Genomic DNA, 22,804 nt, shown 5'->3' on the forward strand with positions numbered 1-22,804 from the left:
GTGCTCCAACTGCCTTCAAAACTCTCTAATGCAGTGCCAATTGGCAAAGCCCACCAAGTTTCTGGACGTCTTCAAGCTTTGAAGGACTTGGTTTTGTAAGAGGAGGTACCCAGGTGCGCGTGTGCGACACCTCCGGGTGTGTCCTGCGACACACTGACACCGGGAAAGCAAATGCTCTTATACCCCGAGAGCGTTTTTTATTTACAGATAACTAAAGCCGGGAAAACTAAGCTAGGCTTGGAAACCTTGACTGCTGTGCTTCCGGAATCCTGCGCAGCCTTCAGCCGCTAGGGAACTCGGCGGCCAGGGCTGAGGACCCCGCGCTGTTAAGTTTGGGGAAGGAAGCGAGGAAAAAAAATAGAGCTGCTCCTTTAAGAACTTCCTTTCCCTTTTACTCTATGTTTACATAACACGGGGGCGATCCACGGCGGGCCCGAGGCGGGCGGGGAGTGGACGCGGGCGGCCCCACGCGCCGGGGGAGGGGGCGCCGGGAGGCGAGGGGCTAGCGGCGTCTCGCGGAGGGCGGGGCGGCTCCCACCTGCCCGCACGCCGGCAGGGCAGCTCCGCGGTCCCCGCCCCTCCCCCGCTGCCCCCGCTCCTCCCTCGCTGGCTCGCTCCCTCCCTTCCTCCCTCCCCCAGGGCTTCGGCGGCAGCGGCGTCGTCGTCGGCGGCGGCGGCGGCGGCGGCGCTCGGCGCGGGTAGGTCCCCCTGCTGCCCGGTCCCATTTGTTGCGGAGTCTGGCTCGGGGCGGCCGCGGCACTCGGAGCTCCAGAAGAGCCCGACAGGGCAGCCGCGCAGCCACGACGGAGCAGCCGCGGGACTGGCCTCCCCGAGCCCCCTTCGCCGCCGTGCCCTTCCCCGGCGCGCTCACTCCCTTCTCAGGATGGGATTGTAGCGGCGGCGCGGACTCGGCGGGGATCGCGGCGGAGGCGGCGGCGGCGGCGGCCGAGCGGGGCTCCATGTTTTCCCCCGGCCAGGAGGAGCACTGCGCCCCCAATAAGGAGCCGGTGAAATACGGGGAGCTGGTGGTGCTGGGGTAAGTCCGCGGGATCCCCGACCCGGGAAGCTTGGGGGCAGGCGGCGAGCGCTTCGGTCCGCGCGCCCGCATCCCGGAGCAGGGCCAGCAGGGTGGCTCGGGGGCTCTGGGAATCTCCAGGTTGCTTTGGCCAGCGGGAGCGGCTGGGAGGGCTGGGACGGCTGGGACGGCGGGCGCGGGGTCAGGATGCCCCCATCGGCACGCGCGGGGCGCTGCGGCGGGTATCGGGATGCGCTATCCGCGCCAGGGACGGCGGCGGAGCAAGTCGCGGATCGGAGCCGAACTGCGGCGACCCCTCGCCCCGCGGGGCGTAGCGCTCGGGGACCAAGTCCTCGGCAGTACCGTGGGGACAGGGACTTGACTCCCCAGCGCGCCCCCATTGGGGGAGAGGGGATGGGGGTCGGGGCTGAGGTGCTACCGTCACAGACGCCTCTTGGTGTCGAAGGAGACCTCCGGACTTGACGAAGCTGAGAGGCCCCTGGGGGCCCTCTGTCCCCGTTTACTGGGAGCCCCCGGCCCGGAACTCCGAGCGCGGCACTGCAGCAGCTCGGGCCGCCGAGGGCAGTGGGATCCGCGCGGGGGGCGACCGCGGGCAGCGTTTTGCATATTGTTATGGTGACCGCCTAGGCAGCCTCAGCCGGAGGGCATTGAACTGGCTGTGACCCGGGCGGGCAGGCAGGCCCCTGGCTCTCCCCGCCCGGAGCGCCCAGTAGTGAGCCGGAGCGCCGCTCGCTGCGCCGGACCGGGCTCCAGGGCGCCGGACCGCATCCCCTCCATCCCTCTGTCCCGCGCTGCGGCCTCGCAGACGTCCTCCCAGCGGCGGGGAGCTCGCCAGCCGCCAGCCTCGCCTCCCTCGCCTGCCTCGGCTCCCTCTCCGCTTGTGAAAACCACATTTGGAAGACAGTAATTATCTACAATCGTTAAGCGGCAGCAATTAGAGATTTCATCTACTTCCTGAGTTTCCTTGTGACATTTCTATTGTTTACCCTTAATAAGCCAGGAGAAAGGCTTCGCTGGATTAAACAGGATAAAGTGGGCAGTGAAAGGGGAGTGGAATGGGGAGGGGGTAGTGAGGGAAACTCGGGAGGAGCAACTTGGGTTTAGTTTTGGAGGAGAAAGGCTTAGCTTTTCCTATGGATTTGTCACTCCCGGAAACCCGCGCTTTTGTCCCTCTCTGTTGCAAGACCTGTATTCTCAGCATCATGGGTGCTGAAAGGTAGGCTTAGCGCATGGAAGACGTGTGAAGAGACATGGGTATGGGAAAACTCAGGACACTCTGAAAAATGTGTTTTGATAACTGAATACCTTGAAGTAAGTGCCGACTTAAAAATAATTTTAAAGGGAAGAAATTTTTAAGACAAGCTTCCAGACACAGTACAGCTCAAAGCTGTCTGGTACTCTTTACTTTGTTGCTGCAGTGTTAGGTGGAGTATCATTGGAAATCTCATTACCTGTTGAAGCTGTTTGCCGATAAGCGTTTCTCTCACTTGCATCTAATTGCACTTAAAAGGCAGATGTCAGGGTTCACCGGAGGGAGAGTGGAATGGCAGAAAAAAAAAAGCCGGAGTTTAGCTTGTCTTATGTAATATCAGCCCAGCCTAATATTGTGCAGTTTAGTTTTGTTTGCGTGGCTGGCTTCAAAGTATGTTTAACATTGTGAACCTGACACGAAAGATTAACTGAGGCCAGAACTTTATTTCATTATTTCCTTTTGAGGAAATCAACGTTGAGATGTTTCATGAAAGCCCTGTGTGAGCGGGCCTGGAGAGGGTTTTGTGCTCAGAGCTAAAAGTGCAGGGCATTCCAAAGCCCCGAAAAGGATTTATCCCTTGGATTGTCCTCCTGTCACAGGCTTACTCTGAAGTAGGCTATGTAAATGCGTTGCCCGTTGCGTGTGCTCTGTCCTTCATGAATGCTTTTCCAGGAGACGCTTAGTATGACGTACTTGGCACTTACTTTAATATTTCGGACTGCTCAGCAGTTATTTGTGCACCTACTATGTGCCAGTGCTGTTTAGGCGTGGAGGATCCAGCATTGAACACGGAGCCCTCATTTTAGTGTGGAGTGACGGTTATAAACAAGGAGACATGTAAACAAATGAATAATAAATGGCAGTCTCAGGTGTTGTCAAGTTCTCAACAGAGGTGGGTGAATTTAGGAAATGTCTGCTTTAGGCATGTCTTGCTTTCTTTAGCTAGGAGGTCAGGGAAGGTCTCTCTGAGGAAGTGAAAGGTGAGTTGAGACTGGAACCTGAGAAGATGCTAATCTGGTTTTGGAATACTTGAGGAGAACTGTGGCCTTTTTCTATTTTCTAGAGTAGGTTTCAGACTCTAGCAATATGGGACACATTGAAGAACGCAGGGGAAATAGTGAGAAGGGTGGTAGACTTTAAAGAGACCCTTATTAATCATTATTCCACTCTCAGGACTTGAGACAGTGCCCTCCCTCTTAAAACAACAATGATGAACAAATAAAAATTGTTATCAACTTTCCATGTCTAATCCTCTAGGACATAAATAATGGTGGAGAATTTCTAGTAGATTTTCTTGCTGATAAAATTAATTTTGAGATCTAAAGATGTTCAGTATTGATATTGATAGAAGCTTTGGCCTATAAAATACAGTGCATTCTTCATTAAAAAAACTTGCATAATTGTCTTTTTGTTCTCTTCTAAACTCATAGTAAAATGTTGCTAAGAAATCCTGGAAAGCATGCTGAGGAGCAATATATGTGTATGTCAACTTCCATATACAAATACTGTGTCTTTTTATCTGTTATACAATATTAAGGGAATTGCCAGCTAGTGAGGATTTTAGTAGGGTCATCATTTTCTTGGCAGATTGGTGGAATTTAATTATTTCATGATTCCAATCCACGAATGTAGCATAGCCACAACTCTTTGTTGTGTCCATTATGTAATTGAAGGCAGAGAAAATGACTGGTCTACCTGTCAGGTCTTATTTGTTGTGAATTCTAGACCTGGCTCAAATGTTCAAGTTCAGGACGTGTGTCAGGATTTGAGAGGCAGTGCGGCATAGTTTGTGGGGAGAGGATGAACCAGCAGCCAGGAGACCCGGATTGAATTCCTGCTTTCTTGCCCACTGGCTTCATGAGAGTGGCTTAGTCCATCACCCTCTCTCTGTTTCTGTGGCAGTAATGAAACATGACTGGATTAGATAGTTACCAAGGGTCTTTCTGGACTGCACCCTGTAATATTGTTCATTGACTCAGATGTGGACAATGTATAGTTAACATCTTCCAGGTAGCCCAGCATGTGTAGATTTTGTATATTCCTAAGGTGATGGTGCTAGGATTTGAATGGGTACTGTGTTTCAACAGCAGAAAAGACTGATGTTGTGATTACTTTTTTTGAAGTGGATATGTGCAAACTAGGTGTTTTTTGAAGTTGTAATGGTGTACATATATTTGGCACATTGGTGTTAAGTTGTACATGAGGGTGTTTAAAATTTGGTAAAACTTTATGTTCCAAGTTTAAGGAAGGAAGTGATGTTTTGAAATAAAGTTTAGTCGGCTGAAATAACCAGCATAAGTAACAGATGATCCAGTGATGAAGTTTGAGAACCAAAAAGGCCCTAAAAGATACTGGTACATGTTCAGCCCTTTTATTTTACTGATGAAGAAACTGAGGCTCTGGGAAGGAAGGAGATTTGTTCAAGTTCAGAGTTGAGATGGGTCACTGCACTGCCGGGTCACTATTTTCCCCATGTCGGGGCAGATTCCAGCAAATGTTCAGTTTTGTTTGTTTTTTTTTTTTGGAACTTGCATGAGGGGAGCTGAATCTCTTTCTGGATTCAATTTGAAACATGCAGCTCTCTTGCTGACTAATGGCCCATCATGGTTTTTGGAAAAAAAATAGTGCTTACTCCTCACAGTTGAATGGATCATGCATTTCTTTTTCATTTGATGCTTCACAAAATGTATTTTTATTGGCTATCTCAACCGAAGATTTTTAACCTAGGGTCCACAGATAGAATCCAGGGAGTCCTTGAACTTGGATGGGCGGAAAATACACCTTTATTTTTACTCTACTCAAACTAAAATTTAGCATTTCATGCCATTATGCATATTGGTAACAAATAGACCTGCTGCTGGATTTGTTACTTAGTTGGTAATCCAGAAATATATCTATTATTGCATCATAACTTAGAACTATCTTGATAACTAAGTATAATTGATGTCATTTTTAATCCTTTGTGTTGTATTTTATGCATTTAAAAATATTTTTCTGAAAAAGGCTTGATAGGGTTTATCAGACTGCCAAGGGGATCCTTGGCACAAACAAAGGTTAAGAACTTCTGCAGATATGACTCAAAAAGTGAAGTATTATAGTCAAAACTGATGAAGGGCTAGAAAAGGTACCTCAGGAGGTAGCTGCCTTTTCCCCTTTGGCCTGTGCAGCATTTTATCAGGTAAGACGAAGAAGACTGTTGCTGAAAGTTGCTGGTCTTTATTTTTTTTTAAACAATCAGCCCTGGAATTTTAGATGCCCGTTTTTGTCTTAACCTTGGCACTTTGCCTTGACCCCTCCCCTTGGTAGTAATAAGAAACCTTAAAATACCCCCTAACACTTTTTCTTTTCTCATCCTCGTCTAATTTGGGCCCAAAGACATCAAACACTAGTATCCTTTATAGACTAAAAGGTCTTTGAACTTTTTTCTTTTTAAATAAAACAAAATCTTGGCTGTCACTCAGCATGTGGGGTGATCTGAAGAGCCCAGATCTGTTTGTGTGGACGGACTGTCTAATTCTGTAGGCTGTTAAGGGTCACGATGTGACTGGCTTTGGGTTGCTATATTTTCCTTTACTAACTTTAGCCTTGTTTGGAGTATGTGGCTGTCTGTGTGGTTTCTTGTCTGGCTCTCTCAGATTTATTTGTTTCTCTCTTTGACACCCCAAGCCTGAAACCTTCATTAGGACTTTTCATTTTTGGTTGTATTTCATCATGTGACCAATATTTGGGGATGCTTTGGGTAAACAAAAATAAAACCAGTGGATTCAGGTTCCAGCAACTTTACCAAAACATATTTTAGCAAAAAGATGAAACGTGTACACAGAAAAGACCAAAAAGCCAAAAACATGCCAGTTGCTATATCTGAGGGAGACCGATATTGTCACACTGAGGCAGTGGTTTTGTGTCTGCTGTACAGGGATCAGCGACGTGGCGTCCCTGGAGTAAGCATGTGGGCCACAGATTGACTTTTGAATGGAGACAGCAGCCCTTGATGGACCTCATTGGTATGGAAGAAAAGGAACTGAGAAGGAATTTCTGATATCTTCTGATTTAATTACAGGTTGCTCCTGGGGTGGGCAGAATCTATTTTATAAAAAGAAAATTGAGGGTAAGAATGATTCTGTTATTAGTTCTTACTGAGCCTATTGTCACCTGCATCTTCTGGAAGATAAAATAACAGAAGGGAAAGTGCTTCTTAGTTCTTAGCTTGGTCTAAATCAGCTGTTCTCAAGCTCTGTCTCAGCCTCCTCATATGTGATGATCAGTTTTGAGGTATGTGGCCAGTAATTTATGACCTGTAATAAAGTGTGGATCTTTCAAATGATTCCAAGATGTCCCGTTAATAATGTCATTTTACCCACTTGCATTCTGCTGTGTTTTCCCAAGTGGGAGAGAAAGAGGTGGAGTTATATCAGGCAAGCCAGGAGTTTTTTCATTCAACAAATATTTATTGGGATGGTACTCTTCCAGGCACGGGGATGCAGCAAGACAAGGCAGACTCTTGAATTGCCGTCTTCGTCTTGTTACGGCCTCTTAGGGAACAGCTCTTACACATATACAGTTTATTTATTTATTCCACAAGTATTTGTGCATCTACTCCACGTTGGGTGCTGTCCTCAGCACTAAGGGATGCAGTGGTGAACCAGACAGGTATCATCTCTGCTGCTCTAATCCTCCATAGAAAGCAATTTAGAGCATAAGCTGTGATGGGGGACACATTAGCAGGATCACCTCACCCTGTGCCAGCTGAGACAGGGACAGTCAGGCAGAGGCTGAGGGGAAAGAGTGCTCTGGGAAGAGGATCCACAGGATTTTAAGACCCAGAAGTGAGCACATATACTCCTTTGAGGAATGCAGAAAAGCCCTGAATGGCTGGAAGAGAGTGGGTGGATGAAATAATGTGAGGGATGAGGGTGGGGGGGCAGGTCCAGAAGGATTTTGGACTTTATCCTAAGGGTATGGGAGACTGTAGCAGGTTTTCAGCTCTGAAACAGGAGAGGAGAGGGCACTTCTGTGAAGAGGGCTGCAGCAGCCGGGGGTGGAGGGAGAAGCTCAGACACACAGGGAATGAACCAAAGGGGCTGAGTGTGAGCCAGCAGCTGTCTGGGCTCCAGTTTCTGGTTCCTGTCCCAGATGCACCCACTGCCCAGGAGTCCGAGTTACCGGCCATTCATTAAGTGACCCAGGCACTGGGCTGTATACAGTAGGACTGAGATAGACAGCCCTGCCTGCACAGAGCTTACCTTTCAGTGGGAGAGGTGGGCGGTGCAGGTGAACCACAGGCTGGGGGAGACAGTGTTAATTCCAGAGAGTGCCAGGAGCGGGGACGAAGTGGAGTACGGGGGAGAGAGTGCTTGGGTGGAAGGGATGGGGGACTAGCCAGATAAAGTGCTGGGGATAAGGTAGTGGGAGCCCTTGTGGACAGGGACATCAGGGAAGATTTGTCTGAGACAGTAGTCCTGTGTCCTCTGAGAGCCCCTACCTTTTTCAGTTTTTGTTTAATTTCTTCCTAAATAAGCCACCCTGAGTGGGTTCCACTCTTACAGCCAAAAGATTTCAAGTATTCTGTTAGTTAAGGAGGCGAAGTATATAAACAATTTACCAAAGGGGAAACAAGTGTAAACAAAACAAGGACATACATTTAACATCCCTAGTCACAAACAAAGTTCATTGCGCTGTGCTGCTTGCCACGTGCCCGGAGTGGAAATTGCATTCTTCTGGAGCTCATTGAAAAGCTCTGCTCTTCCCTCCAAGAAGAGGTTTGCCCCCTGGGCTCATGGACCCCCAACTCCCACCCCCTGGGAAGTGCGAGGTACACCCTCTCAGGTGCATAGTAGTTCCGAGTGTCTTGAAGGAATGGATTTCTCTGGCACACTCCAGCGCCCTGCTCAGCTCAAAGGTGTCTCTGGGGCTCCATGAGTGTCCCTCGATTTGGAAGGAGCACTGATTCTGGAGCACAGCTGCAGTTTTGTAAACAGTCCTCCCAACCTGAAGGGCCCAAGTTAAAGGCTCCCTGTGATCCTAAACATGTACTTTCCTGACATCAGATATTCCAGTTTCAACTTTTGTTTTTCTTTTTGTCAGTCACCTAACAGCCATTTTGTCACCTGCAGAAAGTCCTGCCTTGAATGGAAGCAGGCCATCTGTTCCCATTCCACCAGCTGCTCTGAGCTGCAGTGCAGCAGCCCTGGCCGTGCTGAAAGGCCGTGGTTGTTAGTGCCTGCTAACCACGGCTAGGGAGACTGGAGGACCAGGCTCTTGGATGATAAACCTAAGAAATATGCTTCAGGGGTATTTTCAGCAGAAGGTTTAGGACGATTGCAAATCATTCTTGATTGAGGTTTTATTTCCAGCCATCCACATAATGCTTCTCACTTGCATACACTTAACTTTGTTCATACCCTGCTGTTTTGCTCATGCGGAGTCTGTGTTTAGGGTAAGAATCATTATTTCAAGCTTTGTGCTTCCATTCTAATTAGCACTGGGCTAACAGAATCCAATCCAAGCAGGCAGTCGTGTGTTTGGCTTCTAGGCTGTTGGTGTAAAACAGCTGTTTACTATTACCAGGCACCTTCCAGAAGCATCTGAGGCCCTTCCTCCTTCCCAGTCCATACCTGGCCTTCTCGTGCTTCCTGCTACGTGGTTATAGAACGTTCTAATTATAATCAGAACTTGTGATGGTTGAGCAAGGAGATTTTTCTGGAGCACTTGATTGCTGGATTGATTACCTTGAGAAGAAAGGCCCTTTCTGCATGGGGACCATGGACGCAAAGTGTGCTTCTCGCCAGATCCCAGAAAATTAGAGGCTGGGTACCTGAGAATGCATTAGCGTTTGGGTGATTTTGTTATTACACTTTCTCGGGTAGAATTCAGAGTGGAATCTGTGTTTTTGCTCTATAGCTACGTATATAAGGTGTGCAGGAGAGGTACTGGAGAGTACAGATAACTGTATTGTGTTAGCAGTGTTTGCTTCTCAACATCGTTTTTACATTCTTGAGCTATTTTCATGTAATAAGCATTCAGTTGTTTGACCCTTTAAACTGCTCAATGAAAGAGTTCTATCTAAAGGCCAGGTTACTGAGGTGGACATCACCCAGCTTCCCAGTCAGACTTGCAGCCAGTTGGAGATAGGATGGGAGACCTCCGGGTTTTAACTTAGTCTTCAAGTATAGCCAGCGTGCTGGCCCTCCCCCAGCTCCGGAGCCGAATTCCCTCCCATTGAATCTGGGCTAGTTTTGCGATTTGCTTTGACCAGTCCTTGTGATGGAAGTTGCCTGAAGGGGTGCCATAGCTTCCGTTTGTGTCCTTTGTGCTAGTCTGCTGGGGCTGCTGTAACAAAACACCACCAGCTGGGCGGCTTAAACAGCAGAAGTCTATTTTCTCACCATTCTAGAGGCTGCAAGTCCCAGATCAAGGTGTCGGCAGGTTGGGTTTCCCCTGAGGCCTCTCTCCTTGGCCGGCAGGTGGACACAGTCTGTCACGGTGTCCTCGCATGGCTTTTCCTGTGCGCCCCCATCCCCGCTGGCCCTTCCTTTTCTTATAAGGACACTGGTCATATTGGATTAGGGCCCACTTATATGACCTAGTTTCACCTTAATTACCTCTTAAGACCCTGTCTCCAAATACATTCACATTCTGAAGTGTCCTGGGGGTTAGGATGTATAAATTCAGTCCTCATCTTCCTACGAGGCAGCTGCCACCTAAAGAAATCTGGCTGCCCTGCTGGAGGTGGTGGCCCTGGCAGGTGAGCGATTACAGAGGGAGAGAAGTCCTGGCCAGCCTGCAGCCATTCCAGCTGGAGCAGCCGGCCTGTGAGTGAAGCCATCTTGGGTCCCATCCTGGGGCCCATCATGCTGGCCCAGGCCACACCGCATGGAGCAGAGCTGAGCCGGATCCATGGAGCATCACCCAAGTTAAAGAATTGCGAATGCCAGTTGTCCTTTGAGGCCATTATGCTTTGGGGTGGCTTGTTACACAGCAGTGGACAACTCCAACATCACAGTGTGACATCTGCATGTGGTTCAGTTGTCAGGTCTGACAGGCTCATAGGAAATAATTCACTGAGTTTTTGTTCCCTTCAGGTTATTGATTATTGTAATAGGCATAATTTCAGCCTTTTAGATGAGTTACTCCAATCATTAAGTACTGTATGGCCTGAAAATCTTAGCTAGTGAAAGCATTTACGGAAAAATTTTTTCATGTATAAGTCATCTGTGAGTGTCTCTGCGTTCATTAATCTCCATAATCAATATTATCTCCCGAAATTCATTGAGAGCAGGCGTTGAAGAATGGCCCAGATGAGCTGAGAACCTTGCTTCTGGTAGACTCAAATGTAAGCAGCTTTAACCCAGGACAGCTAGTTCATGGCACAGATTTTCAGGCTTTTAAATGGCCACCTGAAATGAAATAGTAGCACTAACTGAGATTTGAGTAGGAGAGGTCATCTGCAGTAGCATCCTGTGAGCACAGGGTGATGAAAAGCTGACTTGTGTCGGTTGTACTGGCCTGTAAGTGTCAGCGGTAAGGAGGGAAGCACAGCTCCTGAAATACTTCCCGGGTCTTATTTACCCCAGAGAGCCAGGTTCGTGCTGGGCAGGAAGCAAGCAAAGGCAGAAAGTGGCTCTGGTGTGTCGCGGGCTGGGCCGGGCCAGTCTGCTCCCTCTAGGAGGGGACAGCGTGACCGCAGCCCAGCTGCTGACCACGTGCATGGTGCTTGGGGGGGACAGACAAAACCACAGGCGCAGACTCTCCCAGGGACTGCCTTCAGAGTGAGCACCTCTCCAGAAAAGAAGAGAAAGGAGGACTCCTGTAGTAGCTGAAGAAAATGCAATGTCTTAAAATTTTCCCTAGTTCTGGTGGAAAATTTTAGGATTTGCCATTTTTAATCAGAAGGACTGAAACATGTAAAATTAAAACTTTTGCACTCAAAATTTGTAAACTAACTGTACAAGAAACTGAAATAAGCTTCCAAATGGTGTATTTTGCAAGTTTGTAGCTTTTATAATTTTGTAGTTTTTATAACTTAAAATGACACTTAAAACCTTTGGGATACCACATATATAGGTGATACATTTTATTGCACATGTATTCTGTATGGATGTATGTGATTAAAGGTGGGATCTGCTGTACACACTAGAAATTGAGCAGTATCTAAACATAAGCACCAAACATTACCCACTCGATGAATGTGAGGTGATGTTGTAAGGATTGCAGTTTTGGTGATGCTGATGAGCTCATATTTAGGAACCTGCAGAAGGAAATGCCCTCCAGGGGCTTACGACCTAAGGGCACGACAAATAACTTAGCAACAAACCGTGCATGGTGTCGGGAGAGGGTGGATGGAGGGAGCTGTTCCTTCAGGTGTGCCGTGTACCAGATTCTTTTGTGTTTTTCTTAATTGGTCCCAGGAGTTAGATTTCATTATTTGGGAAACGAGGCTTCAGTTTTCAGGTAACCTGCCTTGTCAGTGGCAGGGCCTGATTGGAAGGTGGGTTTGTACTGCTCTGAAGCCCGAGTCTTTCCAGCAGGGTGAAGGCCAAAGGCATGTGAATTCCTGGGAGATGGGGAGGGATACCCTGGAGACACCTTCGTCTTTAAGACCAGTTTTGAAAGGTGGCTTGAATTTTTGTAGAGCAGTAATAGTAAAAGTGTGGAGTTTTAGGGACCTTGAGGGATTTGGCTGGAGGTGGAAGTGCTTGAGGAAGGAGATGAAGTTGGAGTGTCATCAGCTGGTCAGCATCCTCCTGTGCTGGGGACAGCGGGGGTGATAACAGAGTGGTCCCTGCCTTCGTGGAGTTTATCATCTATCAGGAGAGAGGGACTTGAAACAGATTAAACCTGCCAAGAGATACAGGGTTTTATGAGGCTGTCCTTAGGGGACAAACTTGTTTTTGTAAAGAGGGAAGGATGGCATTTAAGCTGAGATGGAAAGGGTGAGGAGGAATTAGCTAAGGGTCACTAGGGAGAGAGCAGTGTGTGCAGAAGCTGAGTTTCTGGGAGACATCCAGGGAGTTTGGAAACTACAGGGTTGGAGGGCCAGTGTAATGAGAGAATTGAAGGAAGGGTGGCCGGGGCCCTGTGAAGACTGGGGCCTCTGGGTTTGGGAAGTATTGACCACATTTCTTGGAGTTACTCTGTACAGAGATGGCAGGCACAGTTTTAGATCTCTGAGTAGGTGAGTTAACTAATCCACAGGATGGGTCTTCTTGGAAATCTCCAAACAGGTCTATGTTTTATCTTTTGTAGTCCATTTCCCCCTTCTCTGTCTCCCTTCCCTGCCAAGGGACAGAGGCTCATGCTGGGAGGAGCCCTCTCCTGGGACATGGCCACCGCGTGGTAAAGCGATCATTCCTGTTCTCAGTAGCATATTTTGGAAACTTGTGCTGGAACCACTGAAGGGTTTGTGGGGGTGTCAACACTCACCCAGCAGAGCAGTCAGGGATCAGAAAATCTTTCCACACTCAGCCAGCTTCCTCTAGAGCCTTGCTTTGCGCAAATGCCCAAGTGATGGCATCCCGCATGCATTGTCCACCAGGCAGGGAGGACCTGCAGCCCCCACGGCCCTCCTTTCTCTGCCTCGGAGGAGGCGGAGCGTGCAGACCATCCAGGGAATTGCCCTTAGGGAGGAGTACAGGGCATGTCTCCTCTTGGCTGTTAGTGAAGCCCTGGGTCTTGGCTGTCTCTGGCTGAGCTGGACCAGCAGCAGAAGTGTGAGGACGGACTGGCATCGCACATAGAACAGCCCCTCTGCTTGCCGGGAGGGCAGAGCAGAACAGACTTACATTCTTCCACGATGTTTGCAGTAGGTACGGGGTATCTGAACACTGGCCTGCTCCCCGCTCCCTCCCATCTCAACTTCTGCCTCATCTTCAGGGCATTCCCTCCTTTTGAATTGGAGTGGAGGTCCTTGGTCAGAGTTTACAGTTTAACGTTAAGGAGGGAGCATCAGGATCTGAGCATTTTAACCTTTTTTTTTTTCTCCTGCAAAGATGAGGAAATGCCAACTAGGCTGTTGCCCCATAGCAGCAGCTGGATTCTTTCTTTAGGGGAGGCACACAGAGGACGGGGCATCTGTGGTGGTGATGGTGGTGGTGTCTCTGTATCCGGCACTGAGTGCTTACTCTTAGCCGGGTGCTGTGCAGAGTGCTGCTCATGCATGGCCTCTTTAAGTTCTAACCAAGGGGAGCTGATTCCCATCACTCATCATTTTATAGACAAGGAGCTTGAGCCACGCAGAGGGGTTAAGAAACTCTTCCAGGATCACTGGACTATTGTGTGACAGAGCTGATTCGAACCCAGGCCTTTCTGACTCCAACACCCTTGTTCTTAGGTCCTGCCTCTACTGTGTGTGTGCAGTTTTATACTTTCAAATTTATTTTCAAACCAAACCCTTTCCATACTGGGTATTCTCATTAAACATATGATACTAAACTTCACTCATTTAGGTATTTACCAGTGAGGTTGAATTTTTTTTTTAATATTTACAACTTGTATGAACTTTTTTTGGAAATTGCCTACATATGTGGTTTGTCCACTTGTGTATTGTGTTCCTAGTGTATTTTAAAAAAAATCAAATATATGATCTCTAGGGAATAAAAACACAGCCTCCTCATAATCTGCCTTCTTATTTACCTGAATATATTACAGTTAAATTAATGCTTCAAGGAAAATCTGCTTTTCTAATCCAAAATAATTCAAAGTTCATTTCTCTAGTTTCTCGTTTAAGTTATTCTTCCTCAACTCGTTAGTTGTGGCCTGCACCCCTGAAATCTTTCTTTGTTCTTTTGCCATCGTCTGAGATGACCGAGGCTCACATTTGTATTGTGTTTATAGCTTGGAAAAGGGGCTGCAGGCCCTTCTCTTCAGTGAAGGTCTGCCTCTGCCTGGATACTCAGGTCCTTGCAAGGTGATTTTTCCTTTCCTGTCTCTTGGTCTTCCTGTTAGTACTAATTCAGGGAGAAGACCTTCCCTGGTCCCTCCATGTTCTCCCTGACGGTCCTTATTACAACCTGTGTCAGCTGTGGCGCTGGTATAGCTAATCCGAAAAGCACAGGCCAACAGCAGGCCAGGAAAAGGGCCTTTTATTTGCTTATCCTGAGTGTTAACTTAGACCAGATGCCAACTATAAGGCTTTGATGAAACTGTTGACTTAGACCCTTCTGGAAGCTGGTGTAGCTTTCTGCTGTGTGGCTTTGACCTTCCTGGGAGGGCAGTTTAAGCCTTTTTGGTTACAGATGTGGTGAGGTGCACACCACCCAGGGTTTCCAAAAAACAAAAAAAGTCCTTAACAAACAGGCACCCTAAGAGATCAGACGGTAAAATGCCAAAGGACAAATACAGCCCCTTGATAAGCGATGTTAGATATTGTGTGGGGGAAGCAGAGACTTGGAAGCTCTGCAGGGAAGTAATTCAATCAGGAGATTCTGATAATGTAATAAACCACACCAGGGTGGAACTTGAGTGGTTTACACACTAGAACGCCCTTCAGTTGAATTACTGTCTTATAGCAGTTGTCAGCTCATGTACTACTGTTTTAAATATTAAAAAATAGCAGAACTCATTTTTACCCCAGATGGGAAAGAAAAGACACAAATCTTCATCACCTTAATAATTTGTGTGCCCTCCTCCTACCCGCCACCCCCATCCCCCGTGACTGTCAGAGCTCGTGTTCTGGATTTATTGGAAATCCTGTCCCGGATAATTAAGCGTACAGACTGTTGGTTAAGAAATACCACTGCCCCTCGCCTGTGCCGAGGTGGTGAGCCTGCAGGCTTCTTTTCTCCGAGGGGACCCCTTCGCCCGGCCCTCAGGGGCAGCCAGTGGTGTTGCTTCTCCTTCTCTAGGGACCTGGGGGTCTGGTCTGGTCTGTTCAGGGGCTTCTCCTTCCTGCCTTCTCCTGGCTGCTGTACTGCAGGAGGCAGTAAGAACCCGGGGTCCCTTGCCTGGTGTGAGAAGCCTGCAAGGGGGACCATGCCACATGCCAGGTGCTTGGTTTCCTCTTGCCTCAGAGGAGGTGGTGCCACCACTGCTGGAGAAGTGGGGAAGCGGAGATGCCCTGAGACTGAGTGACGCCGATGAGCCTGCTCAGTTGGTGAAGGATTTGGAAGCTCAGGAATTTGAATCCAGGTCTCAGATTCTAAGACTTATGCATATTCAACTTCTCAACGCCTATCCATCTTGTATCAGCATCAGTAGTAACTTTTGATAACCATCCGGAGTGGGGAACTCTGAATGTTTGGCATTAGGTTCTGAAGTTGTAATTATAACAATAGAAAGGCTATAGATGTTTCCCCGCTGGGCCGGCTGGGCTGGGCTACACAATGGGCCCACGGGAGCCGGCCCCTCCTCGCCACTTGATGGCTTGGCCTCTTATGCTTCCCTTTCTGTTCCTCTCCTTCAGGGCCGAGGAAAGGGTCAAAGGATGCCTGCCCCTGTTTTTCCTGTTGCCTCCATTCAGATGAGATTCAGACAATAGAACTGCACTTTCTCAGGAGAAGAGCGCTCCATGGCCCTTTACGCTCAGCTGAAATGAATCTCTCTGTGATCTAATTGGATTTTTAAATTCACCTGAATACTCACCATGTTAGTTACCATAAATCACATACTCTTCGATTTTGCTTGTGTAATTATTTCACCCCAATTTCTCCTAGGGTTAAGCCAGTTTTAAGTTGTGTGTCATAGATTCTTGTAACTTTTAGAGGTTAGCATTGATCATTAACGCTAATCACTTAGCTTTCCTCCGCTGATAAATTTGTAAGTGGAATTTTTTTTAAGGCAGACCATTTATATTTAAGTAATATGGAATTAATTTAAAAAGCTGTATGCTGAAAAGATGATAGAGAATATTAATGAAAATTTTGGAAGAAGGAAGAAAAATAACCCATGATGCTAATGTTATTTTCATTTTTTGCACACTCAATTCTAGTATTGTCAGTGCACAAAAATATTTTATATACTTCATTTTATACATCGTGTATGTGCCGCTTTTTAAAGTATTGGCTTACTGACCTTCATTTTAAGAGAATTTAATTAATGTTAGACATTTAAAATAAGCCAAATATATATTTTTCTTGATCAGAGCAGGTATGTGTTAATAGGTTATGCAACACAAGGTCTGCTTTTTTTTTTTTTGAGGTGGGTTTTCTGTATCAGAATTGCCATGTGATTTGTAGGGTCTCCATCTGTTCTAACAGGATGTGTGGGAGGAGGAGAAATACAGGGTTATTCTACTCAGTGTTTGAGAGTTTGAAAAGATCTCTGAAAGACTAGTATATACGCTAAGGTCATGACTTCAGAAAATACATTTCTTAGGTACTTAGAGAAAAAGACACCTTGAAGGATAGTAATAGTAAATTCTACACTTGGAACGCCCAGTCAAGCCCAGGATAACTTACTTCCTTGTCCTTGGGGCCTTTTTCTGGGCCCCCCAGTATGTGTCCATAGAACTTTCTCCACTTTTCTCATTTGCTCTCACATGGGTGGTCCCCTCTGCCTGCTCCATCCTGCTCACCTGATTAGATTAGCCCAGGTGTCTTCTCCAGCCTGATGCCCTTCCTGACTCCTCCCTTTCCCTCCAGCCAGGACCAATGATTTCTAGTGAGCTCCCTCTGCGTTATAAATATCCCCTCCTTAAGGCCCGCCCTCAGGGCAGGGCCTGGGCCTTCCTCCCCTGCACTCTGTTCCCTCACTTGGCTCCGACCTCCTACCGGCACTTGGTGGACCGTCAAGGACACGGGTGAGGAATAGGAGCATTCTGATTTGGGTGCCCTCTTCTCCCTTTTCTTTGCTCCTTGCTCCCGTTTTTAAGAATGGATTATTTACTCTTCAGTGAGTATTTAGTGCATTTATATTTCTCCAGTTAGCTCCCCAAAAGTATTGTTTGCATCTCCCAAGGGAGACTGCACAGTTCTTCAGTACATAAATGTGGTGAGCACTCATTGACAATTGACTGTTTGTCCCTGAAATGAGATGGGGGTGAATTAAAAACTTTCCTTTTAAAACGTAAAGAGGTTACACTGGAAGAGTACAGGGATGTAGTCCGAAGCTGACAGTAATTTCAGCTTTCAGTTTTAAATGCAGTATTAAACATCTCCCTAGAAAAGTCAACAAACCCAAACACATTTTGACAGTGATAAATCTTTATTTTTACTCAAAATTGGTTGCTCCGGTTTCTTATCTTTCCACTCTGAAGTCACAGATAAATATTCTTTCCATTATTTTTTTTTACTGATGTTTATCACGGCTGACTTGTGTGTTTTACGCTGGCTGAGTTTGTGTGTTTTCTCACTCTGCATCTTCTACTTCCCAACTCCTTTCCTTTGATTTTGAGGGAGCTTTATACTTATAATGTGTATATGATGCTTGCTGTTCAGCCAATTTCGCTGTGTTCTTTTTTCATGTCCCTACAAACATCTTTGCTGTTTGTTGACTTTCCCTCCACTCTACCATGTTGAGTACAGCTCATTAAGCATTTGATGCAAGACGGCTGGGGCGCTCTGGAAGCCAACTTGAGTTTATTTTTTCATTCCTTTCTTTATTTTTTTAAAAATTCATTATCACGAGGAACCAGAAATCTTGTCATGAAACTTTTTTTTTTTTTTTTTTTTTTTTATGGAGAGAGTTGTGGACTGCAGGAGAATATAAGCCATTTTTCTTCCCTGGTTTTCTTTTATTCTGCATTCCCCCTCCTCCCAATCCAATTTCCCACCCTGCCTTCAGTTTAGAAGTTAGAATTCTCCCATTAATATTTGTCTCCTTTCTCCGTTCCATCTCCAGTTCTTACAGGCACCATAATAGATAATGAAGTGTCTACAATTCAGGTTATTTATGGGATTTATAACAAATAGAAAGGGAAATGTGGTATTTAAAAAAAATTACCGCATATTGGAGAGCAGTGTGGCGGTATCCATTATTCTGAATTAAGGTCCTTGTTCTTTGTGGCATCTCCGCAACCCCAAAGCTGTATTCTAAGGATCAAACATACACAAACTTGGTCTTGTGAACACATGTGCTGACTTGGGACTTGCCCACAAGGAGAAAGGGAATGGTCTGCTTCTCAGAGTGTGCATGAATCTTTGGGAGTAAGCTGAAGTCCATATGACTTGTGAATTGTGGTCTTATAAACTGGATTATAATAAGAGTCTGTATTGTATATAGCCGATTATTTTTGCCTTGTAACTTTTCTTTTTGGTGTATTATTGGGCACCTGCTCTCAATAAAAAAAAATCTAGAATTTGCAGATATTTTCTAAAAATGAGAAATAATATTTGTGGATGGTAGCCCAGAGATTTTGCTGGAATATTGGTGGTTGATAAGTCAATTTATTACTGAAGATCTGTCTAAAGTGAGATTTCTCCAAAAGCTGACATTTTTGGCTTTCTGTTATAAATGTATTCACTACACATGGTGACTATTGAAAACAGCATTAATTTTTTTGATGTACTGTATTTCAAAAGCTGGAACTCTTGTCTCTTCTGTACCAGAGGTAACTGGGTAAAAAAAAAAAAAAAAGACTGATATGCTCCATTTTCTGCTTATTAAGAAAATTTAGCCACTAAGTTAACAACCCCAGCTTTTTACAGTATAGAGCTCAGTGAAACAGAATGCTTCTGGAGTCGCATACTTATGGACCATTGAAGTTTTAGGTTAACTGATGATTAAGCAGAAATCTCTGTAGAGGACTTTTTAAAAGTGAGATATAATTGACATAACATTAGTTTCAGCTGTACAACACAATGATTTGATATTTGTGTATATTGAGAAATGATCGTTGGAGTATATATCTAGTTAACATACATCATTATACATAGTTACATTTTTTTTCCCTTGTGGTGAGGACTTTGAAGATTTGTAGAGGATTTCCTCCAAAAGACTAAAAATAGACTCACCATATGATCCAGCAATCTCACTCCTGGGCATATATCCAAAGGGAGCTTTAATTCAAAGAGATATATGCACCCCAATGTCTATAGCAGCACTATTTACAATAGCCAAGACATGGAAGCAACCTAAATGTCCATTGGCAGATGACTGGATAAAGAAGTTGTGGTGTTTATATACAATGGAATACAACTCAGCCATAAGAAAGAATAAAATAATGCCATTTGCAGCAACATGGATGGACCTGGAGATTGTCATTCTAAGTAAGCCAGAAAGAGAAAGAAAAATACCATATGATACACTTATATGGGGAATCTAAAAAAAAAAAAAAAAAAGCCAAATGAACTTATTTACAAAACAGAAAGAGACTCACAGACATAGAAAACAAACTTATGGTTACCAGGGAGGGAAGGGGGAAGGAAGAGATAAATTGGGAGTTCGAGATTTGCAGTTACTAACTACTATATATACAATAGATAAGCAATAAGTTTATACTGTACAGCACAGGGAACTATATTCAATATCTTGTAGTAACCTATAATGAAAAAGAACATGAAAACAAATATATGTGTGTATATGTATGACTGAAACATTGTGCTGTACACCATAAATTGACACATTGTAAACTGACTATACTTCAGTTTAAAAAAAGATTTATAGAGGATTAAAAAAAATCACAGTTCATGATGATGCTTTTCCAAATACAGTATATGGGTGGGGTCTGCTTGAGCCTTTCTTTGGTGGGTTAGGCTTGCCTATTGATCCTTCTTAACATTAGCGATCATTGAATAACGCTGTCAATTTAAAAGGTTGGAAACTGGAACTCCAAGAAATCCTCGGCAACTCCTCAAAATTTTATTCCTGTAAGATTTTTAAAATAAAAATGTTAAAGGTAACTGAGCTCTAAGGGTGGATGGTAAGGAGGGCGTTTCTGTTGGTCGAGGGCTCCCTTGGTGACCTTAAATTCTGCACATGGGGGTTTTTCGGTATACCCCAGGAGGCGTGGTGGGGTGTGGAGGTCTGCAGCTTCTCCAGTCACGCCCTGAGGCTCTGCATTTAGATAGTGTGGCAACACAATAAACATATTTGCTTCTGTGGAGCATATAATTTGGAAGCATCACTGCTAACTGCCAGATTATATTTTTAACCTTTTAAACTGGTGGTTTCTGTTAGTGTGTTGGGCTGTTGAAAAGGAGATTAAATCAGGGTTTTGGCTGAGGAGGCCTGAGCCCAGAAAGGAAAGCGAGAGATGCCATGTGTGATACATCATTCTCCAGGGCTGTTCAGTTAGAGGGATGCCTTTTGTTTAAGTAAGAATAAAAATAATAATTGAGTACTCCAGCTCACTGACCTTGGTAATTGTGACATCCTGTGGTGTAATTTACTGAGTGCCAAGTGTTTTTAATCGATGGATGAAACATGGAATTTATATGGGATGCCTGCCAGTGGTCTCACTCTGAAGCTGAATGTGTGTCTTCTCTTTTTCTCCCCCCTACCTTCTCCCTCCTCTCCTCCTCCCCTGTTCTTGTAGGTGTGCAGTCTGAGATCATTCCTTTCCAGGGAGACCCTGGCAGTTTGCCTTTGGTAGCTTTCTCTGGGAGTCTTCCGCGAGGAGCCCACCAGTGTAGTTAGTCTGTGTTCCAGCTCCCCCTTGAAAAGCTGCTTCACTCTTCCCTGCCCTCCGGATGGAGGTGATGGTTTTCCGGGACTGGTCCTACGTCAGCTGGGGAGGTTTCACTGGGTAATAGCATAACAAAGTGAATTTCCCTCACCCAGTGGAAAGTAGTTTTCCTCTACCACTCAGAGCAGTAGAGGTGAGGGCGTCATGTTTACAGCCAGGAGCCTAAGATGAGGTGTGTAACATCTTCCAAAAAGTGGTTTACGGCTTTCATTCACATAAGAATCCCGCGGCGACTTTTCTTTCCTTGGGAGAGGCTGTTGGCTGTGCATAGTAAGATGATTCTCTCAGGTGAAATTTGAGAAATTTCTTTCCATCATTGGACTGGGTAATAAGAGAAAAAAGCCGTTTGAGCCATGTGACAAATAATTACTTCGTATCTGGATTAAAATGGAGGAAAAGAATGAAAACCTAAGCTGCCTAGAGCCCAGGGGGCCTTGGACCCTGTTCTCTGGCCAAGACAGCAAACTTTTTCCGGGGTCCCCTCTCAGGTCCCCCCCTCCGGTCCCTGACCCTGGTTCCTTGTTACCTCCAGAATGTTGTGCTCTGAATGTGTTGAGTTTGATTCTTTTGCTGAAGATGAGGCACATGCGTAGAGAAGGTGGTTTTGTGCTTGCCTCCCACCCTAGGGTATTTAGGACATGGTTAGTGTATGGAAAACTACCACTCATGGTCCTAACTTTATCATCAGTTGTTTAGAAAACAAGATGGTGCGATCACATTTGAAGCTGGTGACTTGAATGTAAGATCTTAAACTGTTCTGAGTTTAAGCTGCCATGGTGCTTTATTCAGGGAGTTAAACACGGATTCGTCTTTGCAGAGGAGCTCAGGAACCTGTGACAGCGATGCTTGGATGGCTCTCACATAAACGTTAAACGATTCCAGACATTCCAGTTTGAAGCGGGGACAGTGAGCTGGTCTGCTCTGGGCTGCAGTTCCTTGCCCGCCACCACTTCCTTACGTCTGCGGTTTCTGGGAGGCCCGGGGTGCGTGTTTCCGCAGGCAGACATCCGCTCTGGGAAGCTGCTGCATGTGCTCTGCTCTTGGGTTCACGTGCCCCCCGCCCCTGGGCTCCCCCTCCCCACTCCCCCACCCCCGTGTCTGTTCCGTGCTCACTAGAGCATTACAATGCTCAGAAAATTGCTTTCTCCTTGAACTGCCTGTTTTTGTTTAGAGTAGTCATTTTTCATGAGGAGGTAAAAGTAACTTCAGGAGGATTCTTTGAAAATTGCGCGTGTGGTTAGCACAGAGTGCTGAGTCCCAAAACAGATGGTGTAGTTTTTACATAGGCTTTGACACAAAGCACCTTATTATGTGCAGAGTTTTAGTCCTACCGTGGAATTAGCAAAGCATTTTTCAGGATTGGAGCATTTCCTCTCTTTGGAATCCCCCTATGACTTTTTAATCAAATCAAAGTGCAGGTGGTTCTGTGGGTTTTTGGGTTTTTTTTTTTTTTTCCTGTCTTTCAAAGACTGAAATATTCATGAATTATTCTGTAATTTCTGTATGGGAAAAACTACGAAATGGCAAGTGCTTAACAGGTATATTGTATAATAGAGTATTTATAAATTTGAATTGGTAAAGCTCTAACCTTGGAAAATTGATATAATGATCTATTTGGCACATTTAAGAAAAAGTTGGGTCTTATTGTTAGAGATGTATGAATAATGACGGAGTACTAAAATGGGAAAGATTTGATCCACCAGGTTAATAATGGCATTCATTTTGTTTCCAGCTGTACTTGATTTGTGGCACAACTAAAGATACGGTGAGCAAATTGTTTTCAGTATCTTGTCAGTCTAGTAATGTCTATTGTTCATTCATCCAACTTGTTTGAAGTCTCAATAGCGTGATTATGGGAATACTCAGTTCATGTTGAAACAGTGATTTCTCTTGTGCTGTTGGTGCTTGTTTTCTCAGGTGCCTTTTCCCAGTCTGGCTTTCACTCCTTTCCTGCTGA

The 22,804-nt window shown here is 45.7% G+C and overlaps 1 protein-coding gene across 2 annotated transcripts in view; it reads left to right on the top strand.

Moving 5' to 3' along the window:
- Positions 1–644: 644 nt before the first annotated feature.
- The window catches only part of PELI2 (pellino E3 ubiquitin protein ligase family member 2), a 171,091-nt gene continuing 148,931 nt past the window's right edge, over positions 645–22,804 (top strand). The window contains exon 1 of one of the 2 annotated variants that reach the window (XM_064485976.1): positions 645–1,036. In XM_064485976.1, coding sequence (XP_064342046.1) covers positions 960–1,036 — 77 coding nt within the window. In that variant the 5' untranslated portion in view covers positions 645–959. The remainder of the gene's footprint in view (positions 1,037–22,804) is intronic. The other variant, XM_031453772.2, reaches the window with a different exon arrangement.

This window comes from Camelus dromedarius, chromosome 5, assembly GCF_036321535.1.
Source record: "Camelus dromedarius isolate mCamDro1 chromosome 5, mCamDro1.pat, whole genome shotgun sequence".
Taxonomy (NCBI): Eukaryota; Metazoa; Chordata; class Mammalia; order Artiodactyla; family Camelidae; genus Camelus; species Camelus dromedarius.